At 37.0% G+C, this 16,129-nt stretch overlaps 1 protein-coding gene across 7 annotated transcripts in view; it reads left to right on the forward strand.

The window, feature by feature from the left end:
- Positions 1-12,590, forward strand: part of LOC112966938 (ubiquitin carboxyl-terminal hydrolase 46) — a 34,368-nt gene extending 21,778 nt beyond the window's left edge. For 4 of the 7 annotated variants that reach the window (XM_026067538.1, XM_026067559.1, XM_026067569.1 and 1 more), the window contains 5 exons: positions 634-710; positions 3,276-3,359; positions 3,656-3,853; positions 4,728-4,806; positions 6,029-12,590. In XM_026067538.1, the coding sequence (XP_025923323.1) occupies positions 634-710; positions 3,276-3,359; positions 3,656-3,853; positions 4,728-4,806; positions 6,029-6,130 (540 nt within the window). In that variant the 3' untranslated portion in view covers positions 6,131-12,590. The remainder of the gene's footprint in view (positions 1-633; positions 711-3,275; positions 3,360-3,655; positions 3,854-4,727; positions 4,807-6,028) is intronic. The other 3 variants (XR_003253797.1, XR_003253798.1, XM_026067553.1) reach the window with 3 other exon arrangements.
- Positions 12,591-16,129: the final 3,539 nt, after the last annotated feature.

The following is a 16,129-nucleotide window of genomic DNA, read 5'->3' on the forward strand; positions in this document are numbered from 1 at the left end:
TCAGTCACAGCTAATTTAGCGGATGATAATTCTCCTGTTCATTCACCCCAAGATAGTGTGTGTCTGATCATATATTTTAAAAAAGCTCAATTTCCTATGTTGTGGTACAATATGAACTTAGCTTAAAACTGGCAGAAGTGTTCATAAGGAATCAGTTTCAAGCTCATCCCAGGACATGAGCTTTAGGACAATTTATAAAAGAAGGAGAGATGAAGCATTCACTCCTTACATTTAAAAGCAGATATTTTTCACTTTGCTGCTTCTTGCATAAGAACATAAAGGTCCCAGAGGAGCTGAAAACTGGCTGTTACAAAAGGAAGGTGTGGAGAAGGCATGTTTATTTAATGAACAGCAAACTGCAGTCACAGGGCCATGGTTGGTGGGTTTTGACAAGTGGAACAATCAGAAGTTAAATGCTATGAAAGCTAGATTGGTAGGGTTTCTGACCTGACAGAATGAATATAGTCACACTGAGCTAGAATTTTTTTTTTAAAGCATTGAAATGAGTTACATTTGTGTAATTTATTTCTGCAGAAATTGTTCCATTCTTAACTTTTGCACACAGAGATCAACAGCATTTAGATGATGACTTTTTACTAAGTTTCTGTTTTACATGTATACTTTTTGCTACAGGTGAGTAGCAAAGATGAAGATTTTCTTGACCTTTCTGTTGATGTGGAGCAGAACACATCAATTACACACTGTCTAAGGTAAATGAATGCATCTCTTTGGCAGATACTTCTGTCTGACTTTGCTAAATTTTCCTAGTCTAGCAGACACAGAAAAGAGAAGTTGAATAGCATTATTTATTTGAGCTTTTCCTAAGCAGAAGAAAAAGACAGTACAATGGATTTTTCCTCAAATAGCAAAATGTACATTAATGCACTTTGTTTTACCCACTTTCTCTTTCAATGTATGTATTTGTGAGAGAAGAAAAAGACTCCCCTCTTGGGGAAAATAATTGATCACCTTGTCACCTGAAAGAATTGCTGTAGAATAAGAATTGGCTTCAAAGGGATTTAAGTGTGCTTATCTCTAAGCTTCTATTCTAGTGCTTTGTTGATTAGGACTTATGCACATATTAAAAGTTAAGCATGTGCTTTGCAGAATGAGGGCTAGAGTCCCTAGAGGGCAAAAGATTTCAAAAGTGTACTTACTTTTTCACCATGTAAGCTTCTTATTCTGTGTCTCATCCAAAAATTACAGGGAGAAATCTTTTTTCTGAAGTTTCAGTTCTGCTCTTAGTACACTCTTAACTATTAAAAAAATGCTTCAGACATCAAAATAATTTTCAAATTTGCATGGATGATTATCCTGAGAGATTTAAAATATCTGGAGTCTTGGCACTGACTGCAATAAATTGATATCTAGGTTTAAGACAATATATTGCTTCTCTAAGCTAACAATATCAATTGGATGAATTACTTTTTCAAGCTCCAAAATTACTGCCAACTTTGACAGTGCACTTAGCAGTTATTCTGGAATGCCTAGGAAGGATTGCCTAACATCTCACACCAAGCTGAGAATTACAGAGAAAGAAAGCATCTGAGGTACTAAATGCTTCCTGAGTCAGAAAGCAGTGACTTTTCTGATTACACCTGCTGTGGATACCACAACCATACTCAGCAACAACTATTGCATTTTAAAGTGCTATTTTTCCCCTTCTCAGTTTCAGGTCAATCTCTTGTAGGGTATTGTAGTGGTGCTTAGCCCTTACGCGTTCCACACTGCAGTAGTGAGCCTGATTTTAGAAGGAGAGCAAAATGAAGAGTTGCCTTGGAAAGGAGTGTATTATTTTTTAAATTGGTCTCTGTCTGTTCATGGTCACTGATAATTGAACCAATATTGGTACTGCAGGCTTTTGTTATTAACACTTTTAAGTTCTTCACTGTAGTCACTACTTTGAACCTGTTTGTGTAAGCATTACTTACCTTTCCCTATGGTTTTCAAAGTGCATTTGAAATCATATTGGAATGCAAGGCCTAAAAGGAGGCTGAAGTGTATATCTCCTGAGGTCCCTTCTAATCTGAATTATTCTATGGTTCTATGATATATAGTTACTGGAGACTGAGCACTGACTGTTTTTTACAGCTTAGTGAACTTGTTAGAAACTGCTGCTCTGCATAAGTTACTATCTGTCCCTCAGTTTTCTTGAATTTTTATTTCACTTACTTGTTAAGCTTCCTGGAAACATTTTTAAAAGGCCCTCTTATGCAAAGGTACAGAGTACATGTACATGTGGATTCAGTCTCAGTGCACAAGGGCTGCAATGGCAGAGGGGAGTTTATTGCTGGGTCTGAATTTGTTGGGAATTCAGAACTCTGTCAGGTAGTAGGTGTGATCAAAAGGTGAATTCTGTACCTTAGATGCATCTATTTAAAGCTCAGAGTCACAAGAAAACCTGTGTACCTGAAGTGGAAGATAGATGCTTGTATCCACATTTACAGTTCTCAAAACCCCTGCTCAGCTGCCGCATACTACTAGAGATGACCAAAAAATTACTGGGTGTCATTTTTTTTTTTGCAGTTCCTTAGCTACCTAAAATTCTGCTCCAAACTGTATCAGCACTGTGAATCCTGATAAATCTTTTCTGTCTACTGAGCAGCACTATCAAGGCAGGCCTTCCTCTTCCTCTTTCACTTCAAAAACTCAATACAGAAACTTCTCTAAGCTTATTTACTTGACCAGGATTTACAAAAACTGCTATACTAGCTGACACTTTCCTTTATAAACAGCAAGAAGGTATAATCACATAACTTTTGCATGACAGTTCAGAGGTTAGAGGATGCAGTAGACTGAGTTCAATTTTTTTCTTCTGCATAAGAGGATTCAAGTTTATCTTCCAGAAGAACATAAAAAAATGTAAGCTATTTGGAGATGACAGAAGTGCTCTTGAAAGCGTTCTGCTTTGCAGATAATTAAAAAAGGCATTGGATGGTCTATTAGGTTGAATGATTCCCTGCGCTGAAGTCTAGGCTGACCTTTGACATGTAAGAGATTCTGGATGTAGGTCTCATTCTGAGACACCTAACTCTCCCCCTGTGTTGTATAGTGGGCTTCAGCTCCTAATATAGGGCTGTCACAGCAGACAGATACCTTAAGTCGCTTTGCAAACCTCAATACAGTTGCTTTAGACTTTTTAGAAAATGGGACTTCAGCAGAGACAGGATTTCATCCTTTGTGTCTTTTTAGGGTTCCAGTTCATCAATCCACATGTGGCACTGGGGCAAAAGTGTAAAGAACCTTTAAGAACTGATAATTGTATTTATTTACAGAGACTTCAGTAACACAGAGACGTTATGTAGTGAACAGAAATATTACTGTGAAACTTGCTGCAGTAAACAAGAGGCACAGAAAAGGTAAGTGAAGAAGAGGATAATTCACTATGTCCCTTTTGACCTTTGATAAACCTCCTCCTTAAAATTCTGTGTTTAGATACCTGGAAGCCTTGCACCCCACATGCACACTCCGTGTTGACCAGAGAACCTATAGACAGATGCAAAGCTATCACACACCTCTTAGTTTTGAGACTGAGGCTGACAGACTATTGTTATTTACAAAGTGCTTTTATAATGCAAGCCTTTAATTGCTAAGGAAGAAAGAATGGCTTTGAACAGCTCAGGTCTTGATCATATACATTCTGATGGTTTTACAGGATGAGAGTAAAAAAGCTGCCAATGATTCTTGCCTTACACCTCAAGAGGTTCAAGTACATGGAACAATTACACAGGTACACTAAGCTGTCTTATCGTGTAGTATTTCCTCTGGAGTTGCGTCTCTTCAACACATCTGGTGATGCTGTCAACTTGGATCGGATGTATGACTTGGTAGCTGTTGTTGTTCACTGTGGAAGGTAAACTACTTTCATGTATATCTAGAGCTATTGCCAGGTCCAGACATTTTTCAAGAGCAGAGGCATTCCTGACAAAATTGGGGAAGAGTGGCAGGGAGGATGTAAACCGTGCTGCTGCACAGACTTGCCTGTGTCATGGGCCTGAACCTCTTAGCTATCCTCTCTCATAGTAAATCTGCATCTGTTTAAGAAATCATGTCTCAGGCCTCTAAAAGTCACAGAATTGACTCAAAATCATGAGAAAGGAAGTAGAAAAGAACCTACTGCCTTCCTCATTAGTCCACTCGGGAAGCTTGGGAGCCAGGACTCTGTGAGGGCATGAGGTTGTCAGTATAGACCCTATAGCAGATCACCTGAATATCTTGTCAAGACAATGAAAAAGATAGCTTTAATAAAGCTTCTCAAATGTGGTGGATCATCAAGAATGAAATAAACAGAAAAATCTTTGGGACTCCAGGAATGTAGCTTGTTCTCCCCTCCTCGCAAAGAGTGTTTGCAACTAAATGTTCACAATTGATACCAACCTGTTTTCTCCCTTAAATTTAATTTATGTTGTTTTAAAAATATTTGCAATAATTGATGCCTGCCATGAGCTAACTGTTAAATATTCTGTAGATTGAGTTGCAAATTGTCAAAGTGCAAATAAAAAGCAACACACTTAGCTTTTTGTTGATGAGGACATTGTGACAAGTCAATAAAATGGGAAAGGAGAACATATCTACTGTAGCACCAGGGGTGGGTTTACTATCATCTTCAGAAAATCTATTTATAATTCAGTCTGCTTGCATATGGACATGTGACTTACCAAAATGGTCCCAACAATATCTTCTAATATTATTTTGGGTTTTGTTTTTCTTTTTGTTTTGCTTTTTAGTGGACCGAATCGGGGTCATTATATTACTATTGTGAAAAGTCATGGATTTTGGCTCTTGTTTGATGATGACATTGTAGAGGTCAGTATGCTAAAGGTCATGAGTACAGCCTTCATGTTTATGCTCTCTTCTCTATTTGGAGTAAAAATTTGATCCAGATCTGGGTATAGATTACTAGTCTGAAAAGCTACAGTTTGTTTGCAATGTGGCATTTAGGTCAGGTCTATTAGGAAGTATGAATAGAAACAAAATGATTAGTCTTGTAGTTCTTACCTTGCCGATGTCAGAGGGGGTTGTTTTATTTCAGTGCAACATCAAATGTTTTTAATAGGAGATTTGAGGGGCTTAGTTTGGAATGTTTTCTAATCTAATAAAATCATTTTCGTTCATTAAAACCTAAAAGATCCAGGGACTATTCTGCAATCCTTGGCAATATCACTCTGCAAAATTGGACTGTGTTAGTGTTGTGTAGAATCTTAATTTTTCAACAATTGGGAAGTTACAAGAAAGTCTGGATTCTACAGTCAATCTGGATTTTTGTGGATGTAAATTACAGCAGAATCTGACCTGCAGCTAGTACAGATTCTGTCTAAACATAATGCAATTCATTCCTAAGCAAAATCTTTACTGCGGCACCTCGGCAAAACTGAGGTCTTGAGTTTGGTTTCCCAGGAGGAAATCCAATGGAGTAAAATAAACACTGTGACATTAGAAGTGAGAATGTTATCTGGAGTGGTAGAGACCATCTTGCTGATGGAGATCAACACTTCTGCCAAACTAAAGCTACAGCATTAGTGAACACTCCAGGGGTCAAAAGCATGACCTTCCTTGCTCCATTTGTGTAGTACCCTACTGAAGGAATAGTCCTATTGATGACACGACTCGTGGGTCTAAAGGAAGGATGCCAGACTCATGTGAGACAAGACTCATTTGAGGAAAATAAAAATACAAATGAAAGGATTAAGTATCCCCTGTACAAGGATTAAGTGATGGGTTTCTGTTACCTTTCAGAAAGATGAGGTCACATTTATGCTTTTTTGCTATTGCAAAAGTCTCTCTGTTATTGGGAGAAGCCAAATTCACTTAGGTTTTCTGGGACAAATATTCCATGAGTGAGACCAGTAGGGTTTATCCCCTAAACTGTTACATTCCCCTTTCGGTGCTTGAATTGCGAACAGAACTTGCCATTTGTTACCCTGAAACAAATAACTGAATGTGTTTTTTGTATTTATAAAGCCATTTAATCCAAGTTTGGTGTTTCTTTCATCTAACAATACATTAAACAATTTTGTTTATTTTGCAGAAAATAGATGCTCAAGCTATTGAAGAATTCTATGGTCTGACCTCTGACATATCAAAAAATTCTGAGTCTGGTTATATTTTATTCTATCAGTCAAGAGAGTGACTTGGCAAACTGTGATGATGATGCACAACAATGCTGCACGCAAGGAAGGTGATCGACCCCCATGAACTAACTTTTACACAGACCACATCTTGTATGGTTGAACAACAATATATTCTGTCTCCTATTAAATAGTCTATGTGGTGTTGACTATAACCATTTTTGACACATGAAACTTTATTTTGGAGAGGGGAGTTGTTTGTTTTTTTAAGTCTGACAGAAAAGTTAATTGCAGTCAGATTTTAGTGGAATTTATATGGACTAATATTTACAGATAATAAGATTTGGATGTCAACTATTAAACCCAATCAAGCTAGAGTAGTATTTTTTTATAGAAGTGTTCATTGCATTTAGGGCAAATTGTTTAAAACCTTCTAAATGGCTTTGGGGTGTGTTGACTTACAAAGCATTTCTTTAAACACATTCTGACATGTAGTTACACATTTTAAGTGTAAAGAAAAAAAATCTGTTTCATTATGATTGGAATTGTGGTTGCATAGGGGATTTTGTTAGATGCTACTTTGCAATGCAAGAAGATATTCTTCCCAAATCATTTAAGCCTTGGATTATAAAAACTTTAAGTGCATAACCCCAAGCCTAAAACTCACATAAAAGGATTTAAATTACAGTGGAACTAAGTAATATTGTGTATCCAGTCACTGTGTTTATCATGAGATAGTGCAGATGAGGTGAGATTTCAGAACTTGCGGAGAACTGGGATAAGTGGAGAGAGATGACACATATTACACAGAGAAAAAGTGCATTTATAGAAACTGAGCTTATCTTTCTGTTAAAATAATGTAATATGTTGTTTGCTTAATTGAGTTTTCAGACTTACCAACACTGCTCATGTAAAACATATCCATTAGGGCTGAAATTACACAGTCCAGTTAAATATGTGTTGTTGGTACAATACATAGTACAAGGCTCAGTCCTGCAGTTTGCTGAATATCTGTAGAGTCCCATTTGCATTTCTCAAGATGCAGTCCATTTTTTAGCAATATGGAGAACCTTACATAGCAACCCTTAGTTTACACACATTCTTGTGTATTTTTCATTGCTAGCATTTTGGCCATGTTCGACAACATTTGGGTCACTGCAAAAACAGATGGGGTCAAAAGTGTGTGATTTTAAAAACATCGAAGGGCTTAGTGCAGCTGTTTGTGATTTTACTGGGTGAATTTGGCTTGCACTAGTCACATACTGGTTAATAAAATTGCTGCACACACATACTGGAATTTGGCAAAGAAAGAATGTAGAAGAAAGTATGATCAGGGTTTGAGAAGGGATAAATAGTAGGTTGAGGCAGTCGTAACACTGCCTAACTGGCTTGCTTGTTTTGACCCTTATGCTCCGTTATGTAATTCTTGAACTTCAGTAGCCAAATTCCAATCCCAATGAAGTCAGCAGCAAAAACCTCTTGTTGTCTGCAAGGGGAGTGGGAGTTGGTTCTAGTATTTAGAAGGAAATATTCTCATCTCTCAGTATTTATTTCTATGTATTATATTTTAATTCACTCTCTTTCTGTATTTATTAGACAATGTTGCTTTTGATACTTACTTTCTTTTAGAAGCCTGCCTGTCATTTTACGGCAGAAACTCCATTTCAAGAAATGTTTTTTGAAGCAGAGCTAATTCTTGTATTTTGGTTTTCTGTAGGAGAGGGAAAAGCTTATTTTCATTGTAAACTACTGTGAATGTGAAATACCTTTTGTTAAATTATGGTGAAAATGAAATATTAGCTTCTAGAGTAACATAAGTTGAAGATCAGTTGGATTTATTGATGGCAGTTTTGTAAACCAAGGAAAAGTAGCACCTTACACGGAAAGAAAAACAAAACTGGACTTTTCATTAACATGATTTGAGATTTATCATGTTGTTATATTGATGCAAGAAAACAGACGTAGAATGTAACCTTAGAGTACTGACTTGGGTGAATAATTGCAGTAGTCTACAGAGATCATTCACATGCATGAAGGTTGTTATGTAGGCTCAGGGCAAGCATAACTGGTATGCAATTCCAGTTCTTTTATCAATGGTGGAATGCAAATGTTCTACCTTTAACACAGAAGACAAACATCTTACAGGAGACTTCAGGTCTTACTGAGGCCCATGAATATTTCCACTGAAAAACTAAACCTGTAAGTGTTTAATATCAAATCCTTTTTTTTAATGAATTTATTCATGAGCATTCAGAATTTCCATATAAAAAATATAATAATCACTTGCCTTTTAAAACAGAAATGTTTCCTGGTTGTGAATAAAGGCACTTTCTAGATCTGCATTAACCAGTGTTGGTCAGAGCATCTGTACTTCACAGTTTACTGCCAAACATTCTTAGAGTATTCTTCAGTTCTAAAACAAGCAACAAAAAATGTGTCATTAATGTATCATTTGAATGTTTAGGGTTTGTGTTTGTATGAACAGTAATTTTTCATTAAAATAATTTAAAATCAGTTCAGCTTTAGGAAATGCTTTTCATATTTGGATTGACTTATCTGAGAATTGATTTTTTTAATGTTAATAAAATGAAGTAGTATTTAAATACTAAAGCATAGGATATTAATCTTTGTTATTCTCTGACTCCAAAAGAGCTCTAGGTTGTAAAACATATGCATATAATTGCAGTATGTTATTTGACAGCAAAATGACTAGAGTAGCTTTTTTTCATAAAGTATGAAAACATTTTAAAAAATAAAATACCCAACTTTTCTGTTATAAATGAGAAGAGATGGAAAATATATGGCAAAGTATTGGAAAAGTTCGTAAAGCAGTTCATGCTAGCCCACAAAAAGATTACAGCAGTGGCATCACACCAGTCCAAAATCAGTGGCCTGACCTCAACTCAAAAAAGTGGTGGAAAGTCTGTAAAGTATATAATGCTGCTACTCACTTTGTGCTAACATCAGCTAAATTAAGGAGCATTTTCTTTTGATCTAAAAAAACTGTAGCTACAATTCTATAAATCATCTCCAGCCTATAGATTCCAGTCCAGCAAAAGCTGTCCGTCGCAGCTGTGTGAATAGTTCAGTCAGCGCAGCTTTTCATCTACATCAAGTTAAGCGCATTTGCAAGAGTTTTGCAAGACTGGGATCCTCCCAGGAACAATCCCATGATGTAAAGTATTTCAGCTGATTAAATGAAATGTAATCCTTTTTCTGTTATGCTTACATATATATTTACAATCCCTTATGAAAGAATGGAAAAATTTCTAGGACAATCAAAGCTTTTCAGCTAGCAGCTAGAAAATAAAATTGTAGCACAGATGTCTAACAGTATACTGTGTTTCCCTAAAATGACTGGTTTTATGGTATTGGGTTCTGAGTGTTTTAGGCCTAAGGATATCTGAAGTTCATTACTTGTTTCACATGCTGCTGCATGAGATATGTTGTCCATTTATAAATCTTATTACTATGTTCTTACTTAGAGAATAGAATATTTTTGTCCTGTGCTGTTTTTCCACTAAACCCAATGAAGTACTGCAGTGCTGATGAATCAGTTATCTTAGAGGATGAGCTCAGATCTGAACCTTTATGTTTCACAGAACAGACTGTCAGGATTTTATGTAATTTCTATTTCTGGGACAGAGCAGAAGGAGGCAGAAGAGGGGAGTGATGGAGAAGCCTTATCAGTGAAAGCAGAACACCTTGTTGAAATAAATCCCACAATTACTCCTGTCGATTCTATTTTAATAATTTAAAGTTACTGCAGATCACTAGATAATATCTTAAAGTCTTGTTCCTTTAGCAGTTGGAGTAAAGGGGGAAAAAAAAGTCACAGGTGTTCCTTTGCATTAGATTTAATAAAGACATTAAAGACCTAACTAAGCTGAAACTGGAATTCATGCTACATGGTGGGTTCTGAAGCGCTACCACACCTTTCTTTTATCCTCAGATATTACATTTCATTCACCCATGTGTTACAACCTCAGGCACTTGGGACCTGAACTGACAACTTGCAGCTGCCAGTGAGTTGATGCCTCTCAGCAGCAGACCCTTCTTGTTCTGTCTTTTTTTTGTTGCTTCTGGCTGAGAAGTTTGAACAGCATCTTTTATAACTGAACATGCATAAGAAATTCAAGAGGTTCTGTCTTTGTACCTGCTTTACTTTAGTACTTTTTTATCAATGTTTAATTTATTTCTCGTCTTGTTGCTCAGTTACTGCATCTGTGTAGCTAATATTATTAGCCTTCTGTTTTAATTTTTATGTACTTTGATTTCTTAAAGATGTAATCAACCCAAGCAGTTTAAGCAACAATGTCAAGCTTGTGAAATTCCTACCAGCTTCACACTTTGCCTTTGTCTTTTGCTTTTGCAACTTTTCACTTGCGATCCAACTTCCCTAGTTACAACACAATTTCCTTTTCCACCTGCAGGCTTGTAGTACCAGTTGGGGTCCAAATTTGTGAAGTCTTTGTTCGTACATAACAAGGATGCAGTATTTACTTCATGTCTGTCCACTCAGCTGGTATTCCAGTATCTTCCTGATGAATTGCACTGCTCGTGCACATTAGACAGCCTTTATTACACTCTGCCTACTAAACTATCTGCCTGTTGCACGGTTATCAATGACTACAATTTTGAAAAGCTCCACTTCTCACAGGAAAAATTCTTCTTTTTACCAAATACAAGGTTATCTGTCGATCATTTGATAACGTATGTATTGGTCCCTTTGCTGTTTTGTCTGTGCCCGGTACAATAACAAATGTGAGTAAGCTTAAGAGCTGCATTGATTCTTGGCCATTGTATGAATACAAGCAAGGAGAGCAATCACTTGGACTCATATAAAGGATAGAGATAATGAAGTAGAATAAATATTGTTGTAAAGCCATCCCCGCTTCTATCAAAATCACTGGACATTTCTCAGATGTCACTGTCTGTGGTATCCATATCAGAAGGTAACTGACTTTCTGTGTTGTTAGTTCAAGGGTTATTCTCAGTTTTTTAGAGATAGTATTCTCTTTGGTCAGTGAAAAGACCTTTTTTTTTTTTTCCTGTTGCAACTGTTCTGCAGTAGTGATGTTTCTTCACAATTGAACATGGCACTTAATATTTAAATAGGCTTTGGTGTGCCTTGATTGACATCCTTTTAATTTCTTTCCATTTAATATGCATTACTTCAAAGAGATTGCTTGAACCTGTCCAGAAGAACCATTTAGATTAACACACTCTTTTGCATACAAGGTCAAGTAACACCTATCAGGTGGTATGTGCCCTCCTGATGGGACCATCTGGGCTAAGCCCACACCTTTTTACACACTAATGATTCTTCAGCCCCTAGGAGATTTTCTTGCTGGCTTTATCTGAATGGTTTAATATGAGACTGCACATAACTCCGTTTATTCACGGTCTCAGAGTTGCTATAATTCTTTAATAATTCTGCTTTGTTGGGTTATCGGGGCTTGGACATCACACAATGTAAAATAAATTAGCTTCTGTGTGCCATTCACAGTGGTCAATTTAACAGCCTAATGATTCTGTTCTGAAGAAGGCTTTTGCAGGTGGCAACTTCAGTATATGTAATGATACAAAATGGTAAGTGATTTTTCTGGGATAGCACAGGAGGTCTGTAGGAGGAGCTGGACTGGCATGTAGCTTCTTAACCCTCAACTTGTACTCCAGGTAAAGTGTGTGCTTTATCCTCTAGGTAATCCTAACCCTTCTACCAGGGCTTCCAAAGTGCAGAAGCAAACCCTTTGGGAAGGCACTTTGAAGTTCACCAAAATATCTTGCCTGCCACAGCAGAGAATTAAGGAATATTTGCATCCCCTACCCCAACCCTCATTAATAGGTATGCATTCCTTAATGAGGCTGTGCTTAAACACCAGCTTCATATTTGCAATGGTGTTCATATTTGCAAATGTCTCAAGACAGACTATGCTCACATACCATATCGTTTTCTACTCCTCTCTCAACTCTCGTTCTAACAGTAACAGCAGCATTAGGACAACCATGTTACAGATTCAAGAGCTTTTCCTGGAGACAACTTTCTGGCTTCAGTGATTTTCATTAAAGAGCACTGGCAGAAGCTCTATAACTTATCCTTCACTATTTAGGAGTGAAGCCACCATATGCCGTAGGAGAATGAGTACAGGGGCAGGGGGAAGAAGAAAGGAGAGGAAGAGGAGGAAATGTGGCAATGTTGTCTAAGGCTCTGGATATGTATATCCATTTGTAAATATGTGGACCCGCTCTACTTTGTCAAAAAGATGTGATCATAATAAAACTGCTTCAATATTTTGTACTAGTCTTTGAATGAAGTAAGAGGTAGTAAAATTATTAGGTATACAATCAGGGACACATTATAAAAATACTGAGTGTCTAGTAAAGCATAATATATACAGTGTATGTATACAGTTGAATATCTGCTCTTTTTAATCATTTACATGTAATTAAACCCTGCACTATCTGTTGAACTGTAAGATAACTCTCATGTTGGTTATGAAGGTTGTAACATCAGAAAACAGTTTTTTCTCCTGTTAAAGTGTTTATATTTTACATAAAATAAACTCTCTGGCTGATCTTACTTCCATTCAGCTTGCTTTGAATTCAGCTGGAGCCAGACTAAGGCTGCACATTGAGGTTAGTCATTACACAGCATGCTTCTGAAAGTAGGATATCTGTATACTTACAGATGGGAAGACTGCTGATGCTTGCTTTTTATGTCATTTAACAGAATCATTACATTTTAAGTGACTTGAGATAATATTTCATCTCCTGGGCTAACTGCCTCTGAAGTGTCTTAAGGGAACAAATGTTGCATGCAGCCCATGGGTTGTCTTGGTGCAATATATAATTGCATGACATAGTTGTACCTACTTAAAGCAGATGACAGACCCTTCCAATGTCACTGAGAAGAGCTAAAAGCAAACAGAATGAACAGCAGCCAGAATTTAACTACCCACTGCATCAGGGAACAACTGGAAGCCCAAGCCATTTAGTCTGAGGTTTTATCTGTGACTATTGGAGTGAGAAAGTTTTGCTAAAGAGGTCTAAAATTCTGTCAGAGAATTGAAAGATCTGCTTAGTCTGCTCATCTTCTTGAAGTTATTCATTAGCAAACACAATTTACTTTCTAAAAAGTGAGGCAAATAAAAGGCTGGAGTTTCTTGCCCTGTCTAAATGGATTCTTGTTATTCCTTCAGAATCCTTTAGAGAACCAAAATCAAACATAGCTGTTAGACTGTATATTAAATGTATAGCTAACATGCTATAAGATTTATGGCACATCAAACTATCAAAGGGCTGGCTGAAAAACACTTCACTTCTTACAGCACAAATTTCCTTCTCAGATAAAAACCTTGAAGCACCTTCAAATTTATTCCTAGGCTGTTAGAACACAAGCTTTTAACTGAACAGTGAGGAAAGAAATTTAAAACACAGGAGATGACTGAAATAAATCTCAAATCCATACTTTTAAAACATTTTTTTAAGTAAAATTTATAGTGCACACATAAATAAACCAAGAAAAGATTCCCAAGAAGTGGGACCACAATCACTGCTACTGTTTGCGGGCTAAGCTAGAACTGCTCTTGCTTCAGCAGTACATTTTTCCAGAAGCTGTATGACATTTAGCTATATCTGTTTTACTTATCTTTAGGCATGAGTTAGATTATCCTTTTAGATTAGACTGGTTGCATCAAGTATATGAGGTAAATAGAGAAATGTTAAAAATATAGTTTCATCTTGATAGAAAACTCAAGTATGGTAGGAGAAAATGATAAGATTTCATTTAAATACACTCACCTGACTTGAAATGTTGTCTGTTAGACATGACTAAATATGTGACGTGGATGACCATGTTTCTGAAGATGTCAATTTCCTTGAATGTCTGTGAGCTCTTTGAAAAACAGGTTAATAGTTAGCCCTGGGAAATTCATCATGGAAATTTTTCAAGTAGAAGTTTTAAAAGAAGAAAATTAGAACAACAATTTTCAAGATTTTTTTTTCAGTAACAGAAGATTTCAACTATCTGTTCTGAAACAATGTTCATTTTCACTACTTAATTTTATATCAAATAATACAAGATTATTCCATAGCCTTGTTAAAGTTCCCTTTGCTGAATGACTCATTTGGCCACTCTGTTGAAACCTAAGAGCTTTAAGCTTTCCTCGGTCTAAAGAGGTTGTAGCCATTTCTCCTTCTCTCTGTTTCTGGCAAACTTCTGTGGTGCAGGCTCTTGGGCCAGCATCCCCATGTGGACCTGGGGCTTCCTGGCCTCCTCCCTAGGGCACACCAGGCCAGCGATGGTCTTTCCCACTCCACACCAAGAACTCTGCACAGCTTCAACAGGCATGTTCCTGAGCTCATTTTTTCAGGAACAAGTGCTTGGTACACGAGCTTTCCATGATTTCCAGTATAGAATCACTTCACTTTAGATAGCAAAATACATTCGCAGATTTAGAAAAAAGAATATGCACCAGCATATGCTTTCCTTCTTGCTTCAGTTTGCTCATGTGGTGGTACATGGTTTGAACCTAGGAAGGAATCCTCTGATGAATCTGGGATCTTTCTGAACCATTGCATCTTTTCCCTTTTTCTCCTACAGACGTTTCCCTTCCACATATTCTCATATGGCTGGGGAGAGGTGCTTTCTGTTGGTTTTCTTACAGCAGGTAATCTACTGCTCTGCGATCACAATTTTGGGTGCAGATGGAAGAACTGGCATGTTGTGGAGGAAGCCACTGGTGGCATGATCATTATCAAAGATAACATGCTCTTCATGTATACCACTTTGATACCACTCACAAACACTTTTCTGGCACTATCAGTGCATTTTATCCCACCATGAAGACAGAAACAGCAGAGGGGGCAACAACGTGGAGTTTGCAGGTTGTCCCAGGATGCACAGAGACCTACCACTATTAAGAACAATTCAAAAAGTGGAGATTCAAAGGGCAGCACTGAAATGAAATTTGGAAGAAGCTGGAGCAAAATGTTATCCTTTGTATTTCAAATCACACACATATAAGGAAAAATATTCAAATCCCATTCCAGAATGGCAAAGATGTTGAAAGAGAAGATATGGTTTTCACCTAACATTGCAAAATAGATATCACAAATGCTTAAGCATCAACCAGGATACTATCTGATAGGGACTAAATTCTACTGTCAATCACATCAGTGCATCTCTGAAGTAGCTCCAGACAGGTTTGCAGATTTATAGTGGGGTTAGTAATAACAGGGACTGAAATAAAGTTTCTTACAACGTCCTCATAAAGCTTTAGGTGAACAGAACTGTGTTTTTTATGCAGCTGTAAGACACCATTATGTGCAGAATACATTAAGCACTGGGAAAGAACCTAAAAGCAGGATTATCTCTCCTATTTGAAACACAGAAGTACATACAGAAACTTACACTTTATTTAGTCACTAATCATGTAATTCTGTCATTTATGAAGCATTTTTATCGTCAAAATGGTTTACCAGCTTATTTATTAACTTTCCAAATCTTAATATGATCAAAATTGTAGAAATTGGGTAATTTGTATCAAAATCCCTGCATATTTAAGATAACTCAGCTTGAACTGAATCCAGCTGCCTCTCAGCTGTATAGGTTTAACTAGTAGGAACATTTTCACCAGTTCCTTAGTAGCTGCCTTGATGACCTATTCACTTCTGGATGCAGTTCAAAGTGCTGATCTTGTAATATATCGCTCCAGTATAACTTGATCCCTTGCTGTCTCTGAAACAGCTTGTCTTGCCTGAAATGCACGGGGGCAGCTAAGGTTACTTGGAAAGTTTGCTATAACAGTGCTTTGCTTTCCAAGGAATGGATTAGCTTTTTATTTGCCCACTAATAATTGTTAATTATTATATGCTACCAGGAAAAGTTAGATGAAGCACAGCTGATGTCATTTATTTGGTTTATTTCTTTCTCCATTCTGGATATCTCTACTTGAGGTCTTGTAAGGTCACCAAAGTATTGACTGTTTTAATTCCTGCAAGATGAGTAGTTCAGGCAGAGATTAGTGTTGGCTAAGACACCAAACTGTTGTTCAAAA

Source organism: Apteryx rowi, unplaced genomic scaffold (genome assembly GCF_003343035.1).
Source record: "Apteryx rowi isolate R43461 unplaced genomic scaffold, aptRow1 scaffold_1044, whole genome shotgun sequence".
Taxonomy (NCBI): domain Eukaryota; kingdom Metazoa; phylum Chordata; class Aves; order Apterygiformes; family Apterygidae; genus Apteryx; species Apteryx rowi.